The sequence below is a fragment of the Zingiber officinale genome, chromosome 6A, assembly GCF_018446385.1.
Source record: "Zingiber officinale cultivar Zhangliang chromosome 6A, Zo_v1.1, whole genome shotgun sequence".
NCBI classification, from domain to species: domain Eukaryota; kingdom Viridiplantae; phylum Streptophyta; class Magnoliopsida; order Zingiberales; family Zingiberaceae; genus Zingiber; species Zingiber officinale.
The window spans coordinates 137,109,758-137,133,531 of NC_055997.1; the positions used below are offsets into that span (position 1 = coordinate 137,109,758).

Here is a 23,774-nt window from a genome sequence, read left to right on the forward strand (position 1 = left end):
AACCAAATATATCTATAAACATGTATTTTAAATATAAATGAATATGAACAAGTACTTATGTTGAATAAAAAGTACTATTTTTATAAATTGACATAAAATTTAATTTACATATGTTTCTCGATCCGCAGGCCAACTCAAACTCATCACAGACCAACCCATGCGGGTCATGGGCCTGGTAGGTCAGCTCGTGACGGGCTTGGATTAATAAAATTTTAATCCAAGCTACTTAAATTATTTAATGAAACGAATTAACTCAACGGATTCAACTTAAATTTACCTACTTTATACCCTTCATTGGGCATGACACTCTGTCCTGTGTGATAAAAAAAATGATTAATCAGACTGGGTAACGTCGAGCCTTGGGTGACCGACCTAGTCCCACGGAAGTTTTCCATCGGCCACCAGGATAAATTGGGAAGCGCTCGCAGCGGGCAATCCAGGAGCCCAATATCCTTTAGTTGCGTGTCCCATTTGCTGGAAAAATTTATATAAATTTGTTATAACTTGGGCTAAAATTGCGAGTACTTGAGTAACAACCTGAATATCCTGTGTGATAAAGCCGTTTGGAGTCTGGGAGTTATTGAATTTATTAACATCTGTTAGTAAAAACCTAAGTCCGAAAACATGCGTAGAGACCTTCTCACGAGCCTCGCGGCGCCTTCGCCGCAGCCGCCACTCGCCGCAGCCGCCACTCGCCTCTGACCATCTCTCTCGTCCCTATCCTCCCTAGATACTGCCATCCCACAAGTCAGCGGTCGACGTCGCCTCTTGCCCGTGGTTGGGGCGCGTGACACGGCTGTCCGTATCAGTCGTTTTCCTCCCTAATCTGTGCTACCGTCCCGAAGGACCGCTGTCCTTGCCATCACGGGCGCCACCATCGCTGGACACGACTTCATGTCCCTTGCAGCCATCGATCACGCTGATCGGGATCCTTGATCGTGTAGGTGGCATGCAACCATCTGCTGCTTACGGCTTCGCGCACCGTCGCTTTTGCGGCCCACCTCCGACTCTGATCTCCTGTCTCCGACTGCGTGCCACACCAGCCGCCTGCCGCCGTGAGTCACCGCTAAGAGTTTGTTTAAGGTTAATTTCAGTTGATTTAACATTTGATTAATAATAGTCGGAAATGGACTAATACATGGATTAATTGACCCCCATGATTACTGATTAGGGGATTAATAGAACAGGTTTATTGTTGTTTAATGTATATCTGGTAACGAATTAATTTATTTAATTAATTATAGGCTTAGCTGATTAGGTTTTCTTTGTCCTTGGATTAGTTGATCAATTTAGACGTAATTGATTTAATGGGTTGTTGAATGATAATTGGGTAAGTGATAACTAAGTAAAATAATAATCGATTTGAAAGTTGTTTGATCAATAGGATAATCGATTAAATAGATAATTAATTGATTACTATACCATAAATTAAAATTATCAATTGGGATAGCTAGTGGAGCTTAATTCAGATTATCAACTAGATAATTATTTGGATATTAATTAAGAGTTAAATGAATTAATAATCGGAACAACAATGAATTAATTAATAAGTTGATTAATTAATATAGTGACTAATTAATAGATTGATTAGTTGATTTATAGACCCTTAGATTTATCTTCGTATCTTGTATTTGTAGATACTAGCTAGAGGCAGATTATTTGACTTGAAGATGGTTAAAACGATCTACAATAGAGCTGGGTAGTTCTTCCTTACCTCTATAATTTATTTAATCTTAGTGGATGATTGTTTATTATTATATATTGATGAGACAACAGTTACTTGCTTACCTTATATCCACTCTATATTGTTCTTGCAATTGACCTCTGTTGCTTTATCTTATTTTATTCTATTTTGATATCTTTGCAGTCCTTGGGTTGGTTATATATGTAGGATATTACCAGACCATAGTGTAGTTATATACTTATGCTCGTGTGTTTATATCGTAGTATATTATATACTTTGGCTCGTGCCTAGATGTGATACATATCATACCATAGCAAAGTAGTAGAGTATTCTACTTGACTATATTCTTTGGATTGATATCTTGGACTACTTGATTTCGACCCCATTGTTTTATTGTATTTATGATGATACTATAGAGTTAATTAAGATATTATTGTTAGTATTAACCCTACGAGTCAATTATGAGATGATCGATAAAGGGACTTTTGTATCATATTTCATTAATAGAAGGCAAAGTTTATGGTTATTATATTTACTTTAGATCAATGCCAGATAAATAAGTATAATAATGTCCTAGGATAGTAGGTTCTAGTTTATAACATGTCAATTGGTTGAATTGATAGTGAGAGACTGTAGATATATATAGAACATTACTCTTAAACTATTCCTAGGCAAGTATTCATATACAAGGGCAATATTAATGCGTTGAGACTAGTATGTAGGTCAATTGATGACGTAATTTCACAAGTCATGGATATAAGATATCAAGTTGACACATGACTATATATTAGAGAATATGTACTGAATTGACCTGCTATGAGAATATTTTATGGATCATTATATGAGTGTCATAAACATTTTCATAGTGACTATTAGTATGAATAGTCCTTAGACAAGTCACTACGGTTCCTACATAATGAGTTGTGTACTTTGATATTGGCAAACGTTACTTGTAACAAGGTGAAGCATAAAGTCGATTATTGGTATGCAATAAGTTATGCGGAGGGATGTGAGTGATGTAGATGTGATCTATCCCTTCTATATGACGGAAGTAATATCTATGGACCCCTTGATTAAATAGGATTACTAAAATGCATGACCATGCTCAAACAAGTCAATATGAAGTATTGAGCTTATTTGGTTAAGTGAGTCTATTTAGAGATCAAGAAACATAAATATTGATAGATGATGACATAGTCTATGCCTCATGGATCGATTTAGATATTGAGGATAGAAGGACTAAGTTATACAACATAATAGACACAGAAAGGTTAGGTCGGATCTTAACATTCTCGTTACTTGGTAGCAATGATGTATTACTTACTAGATGTACTCATTGCTTATGTATCTAAAATGTTATTTTAGAGACATTGGCAACGTTATGAGAACCTATTTGGTCACACAGAGAACATGTTGATCTCGAGATAGGTTTATTTTAGTTTGATTAAAATACTATGGACCTTAAGATTAGCGGTTTAATCCATATAAATCCGGATTAGACTCAAATGAATTCGGATTAGACTCATTGGATTAATGGCTAGACCCATTGGGTTATTAGATTAATTTAATCCAATATACTAAAATCCAACCCATTAATTCATCATTAATGGAAGATGACCAAAAGACAAACCCTTGGTATTCATTGAATGAATACAAAATCCTTTTTTAGTGAAATTTTCATAAGAGACACTTGATGTTCTTATGAGCACCTTGTAGTTGTTGCTAACACAACAAAGGTTGTTCTTCTCTGAAGGTTGAGTTTGTGCGACGAACGAAGGATGAGTTCGTGTGGATACCGAAGAGGTACGACTATTCTGATAGTGTTGAGATCTTTCGAAGTAAAGTTGTTGTCGGGATGGTTCCGTTCACGCAACAAAGGTTGTTACTAGATCAAACATGTATTCTGCATTCGCTTGGATCTATGGAGGGATCAACTTTTCCGCTACGTATATTTATTATTTTTCGCTAAAGATCCCTATAATTATGATTAGATGACTAGTATTCTCTTAATGAGATTGGTTGACTAGTGTTCTCTTGATGTGTTTGTTATTGTTTTACTTGTTGTTATACTTATATACATGTTATACTTGTACACATTTGGACCGCCCATGAAACCCATCTGTGGTAGCATATTGTTGCCTACAATCATAGCTAGATAGCTACCCCTTGTTTGCCCATGAGACTCATTCGTAGTAGCATGTAATTACCCGTAGTCAAAAGCTATACAACTATGTACACACCCTGACTGTCCACGAGACACATTCGTGGTAGCATGTTTTTGCCCGCAGTCAGTAGCCGAGGAGCTAGATAGCTACCTTATCCTGTTTGCCTACTAGACCTTGTTATGTGCTTGTTTTATATATACTCGGTTTATTTGTCATACCCGCTAATCAGGATTGTAGATGGTTATGTTGGTATTTTGCTGCTTTTACTCTTACTTGTGTAGTAAGTAAATTATTACCCGAGACTGCTTCCTTTTGATCTCTTTACACTTTGTAATTCATGCACTATCTTTCTATCTACCTGCTGAGTTGTCGTATTCACTATCCTTATTTTTTCCATTGACTTTTAGGTTAGAAGGTAGAAGATGTGTTATGTCGCTCAAAGGTCCTGACTACAGTTCCACTCGAGTTTGGATTTCTTTTCAAGTTGTTTGGTTTATATTTCCGCTGCTTGTATTTATAGTTTTCTTTCGGTATTGAATGTTTGAGTATTGGTTTTAGCTTGTTTAGTTAGTATGTTCACATGTTCATGTATATACACACACATTAGCATTTTAAAAACATAGTGATTATCGCATTGGTGTTTGTGTTAGCTTTAATTGGTTTGGTATCGAACATTATCACTAGGGGGTGCCGTCCGATTGAACGGACAAGTATACCCTTGGGGTGTGATAGTTTGTTTAGTGAATCTAGTGGTTTAATATTTGCTACCTTATTCCACTTTTGTACTATGATGACAATAGAGGTTGTATAACTAGAAAGTACTACTCTTCGGTTTAGATATCTTTCTTGTGATTTCTTTTGATTGTTCTCCTCTTATGACCTTTGTGTTACTATCTTGTTCTTGCATCTAGATTTTGAAATAATTATTGTTTTGACTATTGACATGATTGCTAGGTATACCTTATCAACATTTCTAGCGTACTTTGGATGAAAGTGAGAGCTTGGCGGTGTAGCAGAGTTTGTACCCATGGAGGAACTAAATGTTGTCCAAACCCTAAACCCTCCGGCCAAGAGCTGCTTGCCCCACCTTCCACTCCTGCGTCGGAGTTCCCATCTCGACAGTGCCTCTTATCGTACTCTTGTTAGGATCTTCTCCTTTTGCCTTGATGAATCTTTCATTTCCACTCCAGAATCTCGAGAGAATCCAAGACCCATCTTCAGTGCCAAAATTTCCGATCCCCTGTTTTGTGAAAAAGATTTCTCCTTTGATCAAAGCAATGGTGGAGCTTTGCCTGTGGAGCTTGGGCATGGTTGCAGTGGGAATATAAGCCCTAGCCTCCATGTTGCTTCAAGTCATAATCTTGGGTTGGATGAGAAATTGGGGAATGAGAAGTGGGGAAATTGTCAGGCGGTGAATGGCCTTATGTCTGAAAGTTTGAAGCTTCAATCTGGAGTTGATGAAGGTCAGGCTTCGGATACAATGGTGGAGCTAGGTAATCAGCAAGCGGACAGTGGTCTAGGTGTTGATCGAGTTCAGAAAGGTATGATCATCGATACAACTAAGTGAATATTTTACTTGACGTCTCCATTTAATAATTGTTTTGGTTTCTTTGAATTTCTTTGAACTACTAGGTGTGCACAGTAGCATACTTGGCTTAGCTGGAGGATTGCACAGCAAAGTTGCTGATGCCCAGTCTGACAATCCACCTTGCCTTGATTCCGATATTCAGAGTGTTGAGACAATTGGCAAATCAGAAGAAAGGAACAAAGATATACTAGAAGCTAAAGGAGTTAATAGAACAAGAACAGAAAGTTTTGAGTTGAAAACTTTGACTAATTCCACTGAATTGCTTGGGGGAAAAGTGAATGGACACGCAGAGTCTGTTAAAGATTCCATTACATATTTGTCTAGTGATAAGCTTCTGGTGGTTCAACCCCAGGAGGATATGTCTAACTCCACAAATGAATCAGTTGACAAACATCAGGAAACACTCTTGGATTCTTCCATGAACACCTCAGTTCAGGAACAATTACATAAGAACATTTTAGATTCATTGCCATATTCAAACTCTACAAATGAACCAGTTGAAAAACATCAAGAAACACTCTTGGATTCTTCTATTGAATGTTTAGTTAAGGAACAATATCATAAGAGCCTTTTAGATTCCTTACTAGATTCAGACAGCGAAGAAGTTGAAGAAGGGCAAATTGCTGGTGATTTTTGGAATTCAGATGAATTTGGGTCCTTGGTGACACATCAGAATAATCTTCATGAGGGTCAGAAAACAGATAAAATTTCTGATTGGAGTGACATTCTTAATAAAGAAGGTCTTGATTGTCTCACTAAGCCCTGTGGAACTGATTCTTCCGGCGAGAACACTATCTTGAGTGCTTCTAACCTGAATATGGATAACCATTATGCAGGTGTTGATGAAGATAACATTACTGATGATCTTAATTTGGATGATATACATTTAAATGTTGAACTAAAAAGTTGTCATAATGTACCTTTGATGGATGCCAAGAAGCATGAAGTTGCATTGCCTACTCTTACATTGGACGAGGAGAAAACAATTTGTCAGAATGTGAGTAATGTTGATATACTTCTTTTATAATCAAGTCAATTTATTCTTTTCACTTTGAAGGTGGTGTTGACCTTATAAAATTATTGTCCAAAAGTTTATATTCGTACTCATTATCAATAAACTTATCTTTCTACATTCTTCTAATAGTTAAATGATTATGTTTCCATCCATTGGTTACATTCTATCTTTGGCCATCTCTTTGTCATAGATCACTCATCACTGTTTACACAGAATGCATGTTTTCCTTTGATAGTGATCTTAGATTTTTCTGCTTCATTCCTATTTCTAAGCAACATTATGATTGGAACTTTATGATTTGTATGATAAGCACTGCTATTCATTTGGACTTTGGGTTGTTTGGTTGCTGAAAAAACCCTTGTATACAATTACAACTCAAAATAATGAGAATTCTTGCAGGATGCAATTGGCTGATAGCAGACTGAACCTTCAAACTCAATTTTTTTAGTTTAGCAGCCTTCTTTCTTCATTGTTGCCTGATTTTGTTTGGTCTATGTCTCCGTGTTTTTACAGGCTGGTAAAGTTGGACCAAAGAGAAAAAGAGGTGCTTTAACCGAGGAAAGAAAAGCACAGAAAAAGGTGGCTGCACTGTTCATATATACACCGAAGCACTTAAGCCATGAGCATTTTATTAAAATGCCCTTGCATTTAGTAGATAGCCATCAAACTGAATCCCTTTTTTTTGTTTGCTTATTTCTCTGCAGAAATCTAGGAGAAGGAAAAGAGCAGAGAAAGAGAGGGAACAAGGAGTTAAGAGATTGAAGCTTCCGCCAGTAGTAAAGCCAAAAGCAGTAAAACTCTGCAACTTTTATATGATAGGCAGATGTCAACAGGTTAGCTTATCCATTTCTACAGTTTTGATTTGTGTTTTTTTACTGATGTGTATGGTTCAATGTTTTACTTATTTGTTTTTTATATTGTGCATCAATCTCTTAATTTATATTGTTTACTCTCATTGACGTATATGGTACTTGGTATGAGATTTTAGCACATAATGAATGCATTGCTACTTATCTCCTTTGGTTCTCCAAATCATTTATTTCAATAAGATGACATTTCCATCTTGTCATTATATTATGTTTGGTTAATATTTATACTATGGTTTAAAATTTCAAGCCGTATCGAAGTTTTGATTTATGATAGGAACAATACAGTTTCAGTATTGTATCGTACCATGTCGATATGATTTCAATATTTTTTAAATATAAAATATATTAATTTTAAATTATTTTTTTAACCTTAATATTAAAAAATTAAAAAATAAATTTTTTTTTTTAAAAAGGGGGGAAAATGTAGTATCGTGGTGCCCCTTGAGTCTGTGGAGGTTGCCGCGGGATCGCGGTGCCCCTATAACCATGCGGGATCGTGGCAGCCCGTGGTGCTGGTATTGGTATCGGGCGGCGGGCGGAACGACAAATTTCATTTGTTTCATCCGGCACGATACAAAATTTGCAACTATGGATGGGTGTATATGAACTTCATGTGAAAATTGTTAGATAGTTTGAATCTATTATTTAATATGGAGAAACTATTGATGAAGATATCAAGGAGCTTCTGGTGTCTTGGTTCTCGTGTTAGTAGCATGACTTGTAGGCCTCAGGCTTAAGGGAAAAGTTTACTACACTTTCATACACCTTCTCAGACTTCATAGATTTGAGTGTTGGGCTGTTATAAAACAAGATATAAAAAATTAATGTAATATAATTGATAATGCTAAGGTGGATGAGCTGACACTAGAAAGGATAAAATTTAAAAAATTAATATTTAGGAGGAATTAGGTGTAGCTCCAATGGACTGCTAAATTAGAGAAATGAAGTTGAGACAATGAGTTCATGTTCAAAGATATTCAATAGGTTTTACCTTTAGAAACATTGGATCTATTAGATTAAAAAGTATAGAGGGTAGAGGAAGACCAAAAAAATATTACTTAGTACGGAAAAAATATATTTTTAATTTGTATATTATTAGTGATATAACCTTGAATTGCAAAAAGTTCATTGGAGAGATAAGATTCCTATAGTCAACCCGAATAACTAGGACAAACATGGGTTGATGATGATAAGTTGTTGCTGGCGTCACATTATGATGATCTATAGAATCTTAACTACTACTAGTTTTTTAGGAAAAGATAAATATGGTTGAAATAAATCATCGTTGGCACCACATGAAGTGCACAAATGCCAAAATCTTAACTACTACCCTAATTTAGCCGTGTTATTACTTGATTCTTGTGATCTTCAAGGTGATTTGAGAGAGCTCACATCTTAAGAAAATTTATCCAGGATATCATTTTCATTGTGCATTCATTTCCTGATGTCTTGATCCTATGTTGTATGTGATTTTGCTGTGGCAGGTTGCCATGAGACAAGCTGACATGGTCTTCAGGTTGTTAGCTAAAGTTTGAGCAAATGAAAACATGGTCAAAACTTTCTCAAATTTTAAACAGTGGAATATCATGCATTTTGTATTATTTGTTTTCTTGAAAGATGATTGAAGAAATGAAAGTCTTATCACAAAATGTTATCCATGGTCTCGGTGGTTAAATTTGTTATTTTTATTGTCTATTATTGTCTATAATGAAGTGGAGCTTTGGCGCAACGGTAAAGTTGTTGCTTTGTGGCCAAAAGGTCACGGGTTCAAATCCTGGAAACAGTCTCTTGCAAAAAAAAACAGGGTAAGGCTGCGTACAATGGATCCTTCCCCAGGACCCCGCATGGCGGGAGTTTCGTGCATCGGGCTGCCCTTTTTATTGTCTATAATGATTATTATACCAGAGTTAATCCAATTCCTTTTTAGCTGTCGTACAAAAATCTTACAAAAGATTTTTTTCCGTGCAGGGAGATTTGTGCAAATTTTCCCACGACGCCACACCTCACACAAAGTCACAGGTAGAGTTCTCACCTAAAATATATATTCTTTCTCCAAGTTTTGGATTTTTTTTAAACCCCTTTGTTATTGGTGATAGTTTACTATCTATGGTTACATGAAGAACATCGCTTTGTGTTTTTTTTTCACTTGGTTTGTAAACTTCATGTTAGTTGACATATGATGGATAGTTCTGCATGTCTATATGGATAAGTGTCATTTCCTTTTAGTCTTTCATCTTCTAATGCAAGATAAACCATGTGCCTCAATTGTGACTTGGTCCATAAACTAGATGTTACTTGACATATGATGGATAATTTTGCATGTCCATATGGATAAAATGTCATTTCCTTTTCCTGCTTTCATCTTATAATGCAAGGTAAACCATGTGCCTCAATTGACAATCTCATGGGTCTTCGTGATTGAGTACCTGATAATTGGATACTTGGCTCTCAACTCGTTTGTGTTGGGCTGAGGTGCCTATATATATATGCAAGTAGGGGTTAATTTTTGGCCACTTAACTCCTATGTACAAGTAGGGTACTTAAATTGCAGGTACATGTGAATACATACATACCATAGGCCATCCAGTCTACTATGTGAATACTTAAATTGGTAGGTATTTTAGAGTCTGGGGTATGCATTTTTCTAATCGATTAAGCTTTAAATGAGGAATAAGTATTAGAGAGTATATAATGAGATTTAGGTAGGATCACATCATCAGGTTTATGTTGAGATGCTCATTGCCATCTTGAAAGAGGAGGGCAAGGGTCTATTGGTAGAAGCATTGAGTTAGAGGTATCAAATGGGCTGGTCTGCCCATGGCTCGGCTTGACACAAAACGCTTAAACCATAATGGGTTGGGCCATATTGGGCCTGACTTACCCCTTATTCTGACATGGACCCAGTGTGGATGTGGTCATGCATGGCACATCCCAAACGAGTTAGCTTGACAACCGCATCTCCAATTTAATTTAGTTGGTAGTTTTTTTTTACCAAAATTCTCATCAACAGATATAAATATTAATTTTAAAGGGTGTTTTGGTCAAACACCCTTAAAATGATCAAAATACTCTAATCCTTTTTATTCATCACAGACATTCTGAAGCTCTCGTATGCTTAATTCTCTCAAACAATTTCATTTTAGACAAAAAGCAAAAGGGTGCCCCTTATTTTTGTTATTGTTATAAGGGTGCCCTATTTTGAAAAAATATCAAATGAGTACACCACCACATTTTTCATTTGAAAATGCCCTCGTTCCAATACTATTGCTACAACACAAAGCAAAATTGCTCTTACTTGGATAAATTTATACAAGTAAAGCATTGGTCAAAATTGCTCCAACTTAGTCAAATTCGCTTCAATACTGCTATAGCAATTTTGATTAAAATTTCTACATGTGTAGCTCTTTTAGCCAAAACTGCTACAGGCAATTTTGGTACGATGTAGCAGTTTTGAACAAAGCTGCCACATGTTGTAGCCAGTGTTAGCCAAAGTTGCTACAACAATATTGGAACAAGTGTATTTTCAATATGAAAAATAGGATGGAGTTTTGTTTTAATATGTTTTCGAATTGGGTTGCCCTTTTGATGATAACAAAAATAAGGGACATCCTTTTAAATTTTGCCTGCCTTTTCATTCTCTAATGTCCCCATTAATCTCTTTTTATTTATTAATTCTCTATATTCTTGTTAATTACCATAATATATAATGTATTTTTTATATACATACAATTCGTAGTATGTATACGTAATTTTTGTGACATCACCAATCTTAGCACCAATATTTATGGTCTCATCAATTTGTCCTCGCCTCTTCTCACAAAGTACACATTGTTTTTAAATTTGTCATTTCACATTTTCTTTTCTATTTATCAAGCAAATTCTTATCAATTCTTTAATTAATCTTTATAATGTATTATTGTAGCGGACCCCACCTAGTGGGATAAAGGTTGGTGGTTGTTGTTGTTATTGTTGTAGTGTATTTTTGTAAAATATAATGACCGACATTGGCGCACCAAGTTTGGGGGTGGTAAGTAGAACATGGAGTCATTGTAGGTGGGTGAATACCAACTCGATCCTGAATTGTACGATGGGTCTTGGAGCAATTCTTTAGCATTGTTGGAGATAAGTCTCACAACCTTTCCTTCTTAATCCACCCATAAACCTATCTACAACTAACTTTGACTACAACTCTTGCTCGTGACAAAGAAGAGGTAAGCAATGGCGATGATCCCCAAGATACCTTAGAGATGCACGCCTTATTAGGTATTCAATGTAAGTGTCATGTGTTTTGACATTGTTAATAATGATGAAAAGGCTTAAGTGTGAAAAATAAGTAACTATATTCTCGCAAATCTTCTTGTGGAATCAACCGTCTCTCTTGCTACATAAAATCTAATGATACAAGAGAGGTTGTATAAGTCAATCTCCTTGGCATTGTAGTCTCCTTGGGATCTCACTACATCAAATCAACCACCTTTTAAGGTTGTACAAGAGACTCTCAGCCTCCTTGGCATCATGAGCGCCCTTATAGATGACTATTATTGGCATTAAGATAGTGTTGATGTTGCTGACATTTGAACACCTTGAGCTAATCCCACAAGTGCCTATGACTCATTATGTGTGTGTGGTCCCATTTCTGGCAGTTAATCCTGCAACTTCTACTCTGCAAATGCGTTTGACATGCTCCTAAGTGATAGCTTACAGCTCCACATGCTAAGCATTTAATATCAAGAATGATTTTTCTCGGTGGCAACACCTAATTCACCGTACTGTCTCTACACTCCATCTCTACACATCTATATAGTTGGTGAGATCCTCAATAATCCCATTAATGGACTTCATCTCGAAGTTGTCAGCACTGATATCCTTTATGGTGGACTGCATCTTGGAGATAGCTTGTTCCAGGGTACCAACTCGTGCATCAATAGCATCCACCTCCGCTGCCTTAGCCTTGCCACATATGCCTTGTGTGCGCTGCTTCTCCATTGCACAATATTGATTTCATAAGGTCTCAACATTGGATGTCATTTCTCTTAAGAACAATACTTAAATGTTGAATGGTAGGAACTTTGGCTCCAATATCAACTATCACGGGCTTGGTTTTAGCACCACTTACCCCCGCGACACAGACAACTCATCTTTGCAAAGTTGCTAAGTAGGCTTAACTTGTTTGAAACCCCCACAAGAGAAGCCAAAAGAGATTGAGAGAGCTTGAAAGATTAGTAACTAAAGTGAGATTACTATTCTTGAGGATGATTACTAGTGAAGAGAAGGAAGCTCTTTTTATGTATCCTCCTTAATATATGGTTAAGATTGGGTTGATCCCACAATGTATGTTACATGTATAGAAAGCTCCTACAAAGTATCTAAATATTTCATCCTACAAAATACCTAAATATTTTCATGATTAGAAAATTCTAGAAATGTCTATAATAATCTCTAAAGGAAAAACATAAAAGAAAGACCATGGACCAAAGCCATGGATCAAGAGGGTTAAATAATAGATCAAGAACATCTCTTGAGCTTGAAATTTGGTAGGTTGTGACACATGGCTCATAATGTACTAGTTCTAGTTTATATAGTAGCAGAAGTGATGCAACACAATGGACAAATAAAGATGGAATCCTCACCCAAAGGAAAGTTACCAATTCTCACATAGAAAGCCATAGGGAAAAGGAAATTGGAAACTCTATTAAGTCAAAGAGTTTACCATTATATGGCATCCTAATTCCTTTTTTATAGTTTGATAAAACGCCCCATTGTTTATAAAATAACAAAGTTTTTAAATAAAATTCTATTTTTTCTAATAAAACTTAATTGACTTCTCCATTTTTTTTAAGTTCTAATAAATTATAAAAATTAATGACTTAAACAACTTTTATAGAATTAAATTCTTGACCGCCGAAGAGAACTTGACTCCTTCAAATGGGAAGGTGGAGTAGTTGTCAAGCGAAGACACCTTTTTAACCGAATCAAATATTTGTTAGATTATTTCTTCAATCATTGCCTTTTTTGTCATTGTGTTTCCTTAATTGGTTGAGTGGGAAAGTGGAGTAGCTGTGAAGTGGAGGCATTCGTCGAGTGGTAAGGTGGAGTAGCTGTGAAGCGAAGGTATAGGTCGAGTGGTAAGGTGGAGTAGTTGTGAAGCTTTTTTGTCAAATTGGACAGTTGTTGACTTATTTCTTCAGTCTTTGTCTTTTTTATGTCAATGTGTTTCCTTATTTTCATTAAGTAGAGGCTTGTTTTAGTATTTAAGTAATCGCTTTGTGGATGAGAGGAGCCACTTGAATTAAGAGAGCCTGGAGATGTGCATTTGTTTGAAGGATCAGTTACAAGTTGAGGACCGCCTACGAGATGAGGGCTACATGACATTTAAGTTTGATAAAAATGAAGTCAGCTGGAGCAAAGTAGGTACACACTAGGAGCCATTTGACCAAGCTAGCAATAAGATGATTTACTTGTCAACTTATAGGTCTAAATGATATGGTTAGTAATAGTATAGAACTAGGTGGATCTTGATGCTTCTAAAGGAAGGTAAGCAAGCAACCCTAGAAGGACAAAAGATGGTGTGGACTCGATATGTATATTTTTCATTCCAATAATTATCTATGACATATTGATGTGGTACCAAATTTGAGACTGTTGGAGCAAAAGGTGATAACACTCACCTTAGATGGCCGACCCCCAAGCTAGATACAGATAGGTAAATCAATAATGCTCAACGGGCGACTGACCCCGGGCAGATAAATCATGGAGGCATTTTGCCTTAGCACGGCAGTCTTTTGCATGAGGGAAGTCAAACATCCAACAAGACATTTTGCATCCACCGGGAATTGACCCCCAATAACTATTGGAGTAATCACCCATGCAGGATTGCAGGTATCATCCGTGACAACCCATAGGGGCACCAAATTTGAGAGTGTTGAACTAAACATAAGATGTAATCATGCAAATATCAAAATTTTAATTATAAAATTTCATTCTTTAGGTTTTTTAGAAATTTTAAAATTTAATATATTATCCTTTTTTATATAAATCTAGCCGACATGCCTAGTTTGGCCTAGGCACAATGTGGCCAGGCTAAAGGCTCATGCTAGGTGCGAACTTGGAACACTCTGGAGCATGTTGAGGATGGTCTGTTGTTGTGTTGTGCCCATGCCAGCATTACAGAAACCAGGTCAGCGTGAGCCGGTGTCGTGCTGGCCCGGGTATGGCTAATTGACATCACTAGTTGAAGAATACTCTGCCTCAAAATTCAAGACATTGATATTGTGAAGTTTATTATTTCTCTTTAAGTGATTGGCTTGTGACTTGATATTAAGTGCCCCATGTATATGTTTACAGCTTTTTAGACTCATCTCACTTGCATTCTGTTAATCCTTCTCGTTTTGCAATATTTTTCTTCTACCAGTTAATCTTAATATCAAAGTACTCTTATGGATTTGTAGCTATTTACTTGCAAGTCATAAACATACATAGCTGTTCCCTAGCTTAAATCTTATCATGATTTTTCCTTTTTATTCTTGATAACTTCTAGTTGGTTGTTTCGCAGCCATGCAAGTACTTCGCTTGCGACTCTTGTTTGAAAGGCGACGAGTGCCAATTTGATCATGAACTCTCCAAGTATCCATGCCACAACTTCCAGTCAAAAGGCACATGCTATAGAGGTGATAAATGCAAGTTTTCTCATAAGGTATTCTCTTGCATAGTGTTTTCTATTGTTTACCATAAGTTTTCATCTTTAGCTTCTTCGGCCAAAATTAACTTCATCATTCATTCTTTAGATTGTGGATGTTGAAGGTTCCTCTTTGCCAGATGCTAAAAAGTTAGTTTCTCCATCAACAGAAGAAAATTTGAATGCGGGCATACAAAATTGTTTGAACAAGAACCATGCAAATGTAAATGCTCCTGCAAAAACTATTATTTCAAGCACTACCCATGTCTCGTCTAAGAATTTGGAAGTCAATTTGGGTTCGGCAAAGAAACCTATGAAAATGCCGAAGGGAATCAGCTTTATTACACTTGGAAATGGACTGTCAAATATCACCAATAAGCTTACAAACAGTTTGCTTCCTGAGAAAAGTATGCGCTATGAAGAAAACCCAGCAAAGGCATCCAAAGAGGAACGGAAAAATACTGATTGCTCGACTGCTAAACCATTTGTCAAACAACAAAATGGATCTAGTATTTTTCTTCCTAAGAAAAGCATTGCTGGTGACAGTTTGATTAGTGGTGGAACCAGCAGCAGTTCTGCTACAACTTCAATGTCTAAAGCTCTGCAAAATGAGGCATCTGAAGCATCAAAAATTTTGGAGGAGTTTCTATTTGGTGCTACTGGCTAGCAATTTTTTTTCCTTCTATATATTATTAGATGATGCTAATTTCATAATCAATGCTGCTAGTTCCAAATGCTTAACTAACTTCCTACTTTCATGGACTCTGCAGCAATTCTATCTAGTCCCACATGGGAGTAGCTGAGTTGGTATTCCAGAAGTGTGGATAATTTTAAAGTAAATAGTATATATTTTTTTAAGCTCATCAGCAAGTTTTCTATTTCATTAAATGACTTTTTGTTGGTTGTCTGCGCATGCAAATTTTTAAGCTAGAATTGTATCATGAGATGTGATTTTTAAGTATTTTGTACTCGTAATCGTCGAATGAGTCCTCGTGAGCAATATCGTATAATATTTATTTTTTATTGTGGTTCTTTTGTTTGTATACTATGTCATTTCCTAATATGCCCCTTCTTATGGCAAAGGATATTCACTATCTTATCTATTTCTAGATTTATCTCCATTATTGCTTTACATTTATATTTAAGTTTTGGTTAGGTGACTAATAAACTCTAAAAGATACATTTAGACTTTGTTTGGTAGGGATGATAGGATTATAATTGGATTGATTAAAATAGGATTGGGGTGAGATTATTAATCACTCTTCATGTCTAGGGATTGTAAATTTCATTCCTAATCAATCTTAATCCTACCCCTAATTAATCCTATCAAATGGTATATTAATACTTTTTTGAAAATATAATCCTAATCCTATCATCCCTACCAAACGCAGCCTTAATATGATACAGATATATACTATAAATATATACTTAGACGATGAAATTTTAATAAATATATACAGTAAAAAACTTAGTTAAGATAAAATAAAATAAAATTTATTTAAATATAAATAATGATATAATAAAAAATATAATTTAATAATACAAAATAATTAACATAATATACTTCACTTGGAATAAAATTTGATTGTTGTTGTCGTTATCGCTTTACATGTATATTTAAGCTGTCATTCCATTCAATTGGAAGGTTAACACGAGCTTTTTTTTTCCGTTCAAATTACCTTGTGGAAGAAATTCCATTGAAATTGATATATTTGTTTTTATGCATATATGATTTATTTTTGTATTACATTATATTTGTAGTAAATTTGTGAGAATAGGTTTTAATATTCCTACCATTAATCTTTCATTCTCTCTTAGCTATGTTTGTTAAAGTTAGTTATATTCATTCGTCTAGTCCATCTAGTTTGTCCAACCTATTTGATCATTATCCTACAATTCATTCGATCTGCTTATAACACTTTGATAGTACAACCTACTTAATTACTCATTCAATACATCTCATTTAATTTATTTCATCTATTTAACTCTCCTATCTTTATCTTGCTGAATCTAGAGAAATAGTTGTTGATTGTTTGTAGATTGAGGCCGGTGCAAAACATTTGTTTTAGTCAATTGCTCATGAAAGAATCACTAAGTTATTTAATAGTTATGGTAAAGGAGGTTAGAAAGGGTTGATTTGGTAAATAGATTAAATAATGCTAGCAATTTGCACGACCTATTGAGAAGCTTGACTACGGTCGTCTTCTTTTCCTAATTAGAAATGATAATACGCAATCTCTATAGAATTTCAACTGTTTGTTAGATTACATATCTACTTAAGTTGGACCAAATTCAAATTTATTTAAAGTTATAAATAGCTATGAATACTTACATATATAATTTATCCATTTAAATTATCTGCATAACTGTAACTATTTTAGATACTCAATACCATATATTTAAATTGTTTCAAATTTAAATAGATAATCTTGATATGCTGCATAACTTTCCCTGCACGTTCATCCCCGATTGCTACAGTGACAATCTCAATCAGTAATTTTTTTTTCTCATCACGTTGTTTTTATTTTCTTCAATTTTCTTTTCCTTTCTTTTCCTGTTGTGATTTTTTAATTTTCTTTTGGTTTTCTTTCCTTCGTCGCCTCTGCCGCCGACCCTCCGTCACTACTGCTGGGTGAGACAAGATTGCTCCAGCCGCTAGACGCCAACCCGCGTTGTGACTAGGACTGCCCTAGCCGCTAGACGCCTCTCGCTGCCACCGGGTGAGACCCGACGCTAGAAGCCAACGTGACTAAGACTGCCCCAGGCAACAAACGCCCCTCGTCGCAAACTAGGTTTTCCTCTCAAATGTCATCGTTCATCGCTGTCTATCACCGTCGTCCTTCATCGAGAGCAACCAACATACTAGGTTTTCCCCACGCCATTGTCGCTGCCCAACTCTTTGTCCCTGTGAGATTCGACAAATTAACTTCCTATGCCAATTTCAATTTCTATATGAAGTAATTTCTCAAAAGTTCTAGATTTAATTTTAATTGTCCAGAGTTTGAATTTTTATAAAATAGGTCTCTAAGTTATTTCAATCGCTTAATCCAATGTTTCACAGAAGACCTGATAATCAACTTACCATGATTGATGGATATCATTTTAGTTATAAATGTTTTGTCGTTGTTAGCATATTTGATTTATTTCTCTGATGCTAAATGTATACCTACATTAGAATCTTTCATAATTCATAGTTGTTTCTTCTATTTATTTATGTTTTCAATGCCTCTAATAGTATAGTGTCATACAATAAATTGTAGGAGATCTTCTTTTGAAGCTTATTGCATTGACCGGTTGAAAGCTAATAATAATATCATTGATAGGTTGCATTACATCCCAAGACTCTAGTGCAGGTACTAAGATTACCACCGCTTCTCACTTTTCTAGAGATCATACTTTAGTACTAAAATGATACACTGTGATATTAGATTCATGAGAATATTGTTTTATGTCTATTTAATTTAGAATATTTTTTTTGGCTATGGTGATAGGTAGAGCTTCATTTCATCTGAATCATTTTAAGCAATAGAAGAAAATGACGGCGAGGCTCGGTTATACATTCCTTAAGTTGTAGATGATCAAAAGCCAAAAATTGAAATGAAATTCTCATCACTAGAGGAATTATTTTTTGTTCTATAACCAATATGTACGAGAAGCTGGATTTAGTGCCAGGATAAATAATAGCAAGAAAAATAAGATGACAAATGAAATTGTCTGGAAATAATTTGTATGCTTTAAAGAAGGACATACAGATGAAATGCGGTGGAATAAACATGCAAAAGGTGATCAACAGACAAGGGAAAGAGCATGTGGCAAAGTTAGAACTGGTTGTCAATTAAAGATTTCACTTATTAAGGAACAAATTGGACCTAATTGGGTTGTCAAAAATTTCATGGATAACCATAATCATCACTCTCTACTTCTTCAAAGGCACATTTGCTACGCTCACATTGTAATGTTTCGGTAGCAAAGAAAGCATCGACTCAACAATTTTCAGATGTCAATATGTCAACTTGTCAACAAATGCGAGTATTAGAGATAGAGTATGGAAGTCCTAAGGGGATGGGTTGCACAGAAAGAGATAGTAGAAACTTTGACAAAGTACTAAGGAATGAACAAAAGGGTATTGATGCTGAAACATTAATTGAATTATTTGTATCTGAGAAAGAAAAGAATCCAGTTTTTTTTAATACGAGATTGATTCAGATAATAGATTTAGCAGGTGTTTTTGGATAGATCATTTATCAAGGATGACATATAATGTATTTGGTGATGTAGTTGTATTTGATACGACATATAACATCAACAAATATAGGTTGATTTTTGTACTATTTGTAAGAGTTAACCATTATCATTAAACAATTATTTTTGATTGTGACTTTATAAGTAATGAGAAAACTGAGTCTTTTATATGACTGCTTAACAAGTTCATAGAAGTCATGTCTAAAGGTGCACCAAACATGATCACCATTGATCAGAATCCTACAATGACAAAAGCCATTGCCCAAGTTTTTCCTCAAACAATGCATCGATATTGTTTGTAGCACATACTGAACAAATTCACAAATAAATTACACACTTTGACTTTTTATGACTACTATTAAAGTATTAAGAATGTTATTGAAAATTCTACAACACATGATGAAAGAGGTTATCAAATGTGATAACTTAGAGAAAAATGATTGATTGTCATTGATGTACAAATTACGACATAAGTGGGTGTCAACATATTTTAACCATATATTTTGTGTTGAAATGTTAAGTAGTCAAAGATTTGAAAGTTCACATGCATTTTTCAAGAGGTATGTCTCAAATAATAATTCATTGATGTATTTCATCACTAATTTTAATAGAGCATTGAGACACCAAAGATATAATGAGTTAGTTGTTGACCATATTGATATGAATGAGCATCCAAAAATTAAGACAAATTGACCAATAGAAATTCAAATGGCTAAGCAGTACATGAAAAAGAAATGGATGGAGTTTCAAAGTGAAATGAATGAGAGTCATGATTATTGTGTGCAATAAGAATTATAGGAGTTGAGTTAGTGGTTTATCATGCGATGAATTTTAGTGTTAAGACACTCAAGGTTATCCAATAAAGCTTCAGTATTAATTGATGATGCATCTTTGACTGATGAGGGAACAAACTTCTTGGATGAACAATTCGATTTTATCTATAGCAAAATTAAAGAGGTAAACATTAGTAAAAAAGCATGCGACAATGGAAGTCAAAGGAAGAGATCCATGGATGAGGCTTATGTTATTATTAATCCATCTTTAGTAAGAATAAAAGGATGTGGGAAGAGATTGAAATCATCAAAGGAGAAGTCAACCTCAAAGTTTCGGCTATCTCATGGATGCGGTATCGAGGTGTGTTACATGACAAACGTAACTGTCCAATTTTACAGCAAGGGTATGTGTCGATTAATTTTGCATTTATATGATAATTTTATTTGCAAAGTAGTTCCCTATGATATATTTTGCATTTCATGTTCCTTCCTAACTGTCCTTTTTTTCATTTCACAGGAATCAGGATTTGCATCTGGGTTGAGGACTTACACGTGAAATCCTTGGTTTTTTTCCCTCTTTAATTTGGATTAAGCATCAACTTCACTTTTAGTTGTAATATGGAATTCCTTTGCAAACATGTTTGGTGCCTAGATTTATCACTCAAACATACTAAAAAGTGATTCATGAATGCTCATGTTTACATATATAGATTAAACATTTTCTTCTATGGATGATGTATCGTGCTCTTACATGTATCTTTTATTGAAGTTTTAAATGACTTGCCATGCATCTGAAATATATTTGCATAGTTTAAAAATTAAAATATTATTTTAGAGGTTGGTGAGTATGTGATTTAAATTTATTCAGTAGATAAATATAAATAATATTTGCATATTTAAATCAAATTTATTATAGAGTGAATAACAATAAAATAAATCGTTTGAATGATTCATTGATATAATTTTATATGAATATACACTCGATGTAAATTTTTTTTTGCAAAAAGAACATTTTCATTGGAGGCTCAAATTTGCCTTCCTTGTCAAATATATCAGAAAATCATGTGGCGCGCTTCGGTATCACCAATTAGGCCTTCAATTGCATGGTTTTGTTGACAAGTTAGATTTTGACAGACATCTAAAGGCTGAGGTTGCTTATTGATATGTATGTGAAGTGTGGAACAATTGGCCTAGCCTCACAAGTGTTTGGTATTTCTGTTGTCAGAAATATTGTTTTGTAAGTTCCTGTAAATTATAGGACCAAAGATTGTGTTAATACATTGATGATAATTATAGGACCAAAGATTTCTATTTGGTATTTCATGTTTCATGTATTGATACAAAAAGAATAATATATTGATGATAATTATTCAAGCTAAATTTAATACATTTTGTCAAAGTGGAAAAATTAATATAAAGAAAAGATTGTGATTGGGTTGAACTAATCGGACAAAGATGTTGTAAGAAGATATTGTAGTTATGTAGATCATATTGTAATTTCTCCAACAATGTATCATACTGTATAACAAAATGAGTCTCTCCAAATCTTCTAACTAAGTAAGTCTACCAAAATTTACCAGATAATATGAACATTATTTACACAAAACTAGTTATGTAGATCACATCATACAAGTACCTGCAAAAAAAAAAAAGTCAGTAGCAAGTATTCAAGTTGCTTCAAGTATATATTTGTACAAATAGAAGTAAAATTGAACAAAGCAATAGGCTTCGTCATGGCGGTACCCACGGTCTAGCGGTGAGGGGCGCCTGGCAGTGAGGGCAGTCTCAGTTGTGGCGAGGGTCTCACCTAGTAGCACCTAGTAGCTCCCTGCAAAGGACCGACAACAGTGATGAAGGATCAACTGCAGAAGTGACCAAGGACGCAACAACAACATTGAGAGGAAAGAAAACCAAAAGAAAAAAAAACATATAGGAAACGTTGAAGAGAAAACAATTATGAATGTGAAAGATTCTAGTGTATGTATACATTTAGCATCAGAGAAACAAATCAAATATGCTAACAACGGCAAAACATTTATAATTAAAATGATATCCATCAAGCATAGCAAGTTGATTGTCAGGTCTTCTGTGAAACATTGGATTAAACGATTGAAATAACTTAGAGACCTATTTTATAAAAATTTGAACTATGAACTATTCAAATTAAATCTGGAACTTTTGAGAAATTACTTCATACAGAAATTGAAATTGATATGGGAAGTTAATTTTTCGGATCTCACAGGGACGAAGAGTTGGGCAGCGACAACGGCGTGGGGAAACCTAGTATGTTGGTTGCTCCCGATGAAGGATGGTGGCGGCAGACAACGATGAACGATGGTATTTGAGAGGAAAACCTAGTTTGCGATGAGGGCCGTTTGTTGGCTGGGGTAGTCCCAGTCTCGGCGGCAGCATTAGGCGTCTAGCGGCTACGGCAGTCCTAGTCGCAGTGAGGGTTGGCGTCTAGTGGCTAGAGCAGTCTTGTCTCACTCGGCAACAACGACGGAGGGTCGGCGGCAGCAGCGACGATGGGTGCGACAGAGGCAACAAAGGAAAGAAAATCAAAAGAAAATTAAAAAATCACGATAGGAAAGGAAAGAAAAAGTGAAGAAAATAAAAAACAACGTGATGAGGAAAATTTGTCTGTGTCTACTGCTGAGTCTCACCCAGCAGTAGCGATGAACGAGGGTGGCAGCAGCGACGGACGACGACGATAGCAGTGACGGGCAACTACTGTATATATATAGCACGTTAAAGCAAAAAAGAAAATTTGTCATGTCAAACCAATAATGCATTCCTCTTTGCCGAAACTTTAGCCGCTCCTTCCTCTCTCACCTATGACTCTCTTGCTAGGTACCATTTGCCGCGCCTCCCTTGCTGAAGCTATGGGACCTACGACTCTCTCGCACCAAGCTCTCTTTATGCAAGCTAAAAGAGAGGGTTAAGAACAATAAACGATGAAAGAAAAAAACACAAATACTATAAGGTAAATTATGACAAATAATCCTAGCTCGTGCAAAAAGAATCTGGAAGCCTGATAAGAGCAAGGAAAGGACCTCGTCGGCAAGAGAGGAAGGCGCAGCAGGGAACGGAGCTCGTTGCGGCGGGAGAGGGAGGGGCGGCAGGGAAACCCTAGCTTCAGTGGAGAGGAAGTCACGGCGAGAAAGAGGTTGGTGCAAGAGAGTCGTAGGTTCCGTAGCTTCGGCGAGGGACGCATGGCAAATGGTCTCGTAACTTCGACGAAGAGGCAAGATAGTCGTAGGTGCGAGAGGGAGAAGCGGCTAGGGTTTCGACGAAGAGGAACGCGTTATTGGTTTGACGTGAGATTTTTTTTTATGCTTTAATGCGTTATTTGCTTTAGCACAGATGGCGTGGAATGTGCCAGATTAGCACGCCGCACCATTCCGTAGGAGAGCCTCTCTCTCTCTCTCTCTCTCTCTCTCTCTCTCTATATATATATATATATATATATATATATCCCTTCCGTTAATTTATGACATATATGGCATGTTAAAAAAAAAGAATTTTGGACTTGGTAGTGAGATTTTCAAATGTATCCTTATATTATATTATTATATTGATCTGATGTACCCTTATTTAATATATGAGCGATATTTTGATTAAAATTAAATGTATTATTTATTCTTATAAAATTGATGTGTATTTATGTATCATATTATATATGCAACAAGTATATATGATGACTAGTAATAATTATTACTCTGATTGTCATACATTTTTTTTAATGAAATCGGATCAGTTACTC

At 35.5% G+C, this 23,774-nt stretch overlaps 1 protein-coding gene and 2 long non-coding RNA genes across 11 annotated transcripts in view; 2 read left to right on the forward strand and 1 right to left on the reverse strand.

Annotated features, from left to right (window-relative positions):
• The window catches only part of LOC121998272 (zinc finger CCCH domain-containing protein 7-like), a 28,105-nt gene extending 12,246 nt beyond the window's left edge, over positions 1-15,859 (forward strand). For 2 of the 5 annotated variants that reach the window (XM_042553115.1, XM_042553114.1), the window contains exons 3-10: positions 4,257-4,291; positions 4,804-5,390; positions 5,482-6,434; positions 6,966-7,031; positions 7,157-7,285; positions 9,290-9,340; positions 14,874-15,014; positions 15,106-15,859. In XM_042553115.1, the coding sequence (XP_042409049.1) occupies positions 4,877-5,390; positions 5,482-6,434; positions 6,966-7,031; positions 7,157-7,285; positions 9,290-9,340; positions 14,874-15,014; positions 15,106-15,663 (2,412 nt within the window). In that variant the 5' untranslated portion in view covers positions 4,257-4,291; positions 4,804-4,876 and the 3' untranslated portion in view covers positions 15,664-15,859. The remainder of the gene's footprint in view (positions 1-4,256; positions 4,292-4,803; positions 5,391-5,481; positions 6,435-6,965; positions 7,032-7,156; positions 7,286-9,289; positions 9,341-14,873; positions 15,015-15,105) is intronic. The other 3 variants (XM_042553113.1, XM_042553112.1, XM_042553116.1) reach the window with 2 other exon arrangements.
• Positions 15,860-17,530: 1,671 nt separating this feature from the next.
• LOC121994463 lies at positions 17,531-20,739 on the forward strand. Its single transcript, XR_006115732.1, has 2 exons — positions 17,531-17,903; positions 20,529-20,739. It is a non-coding gene; the product is annotated as an uncharacterized LOC121994463 (long non-coding RNA).
• A 610-nt stretch (positions 20,740-21,349) lies between these two features.
• LOC121998274 lies at positions 21,350-23,425 on the reverse strand. 5 transcript variants are annotated; one of them, XR_006116471.1, is made up of 4 exons: positions 23,065-23,370; positions 22,252-22,936; positions 21,759-21,839; positions 21,350-21,647 (listed from the first exon to the last, which is right to left on the reverse strand). It is a non-coding gene; the product is annotated as an uncharacterized LOC121998274 (long non-coding RNA). The 5 variants fall into 5 exon arrangements; XR_006116472.1 differs by having other exon boundaries at positions 21,755-21,839; XR_006116470.1 differs by having other exon boundaries at positions 21,350-21,839; positions 22,252-22,925.
• Positions 23,426-23,774: the final 349 nt, after the last annotated feature.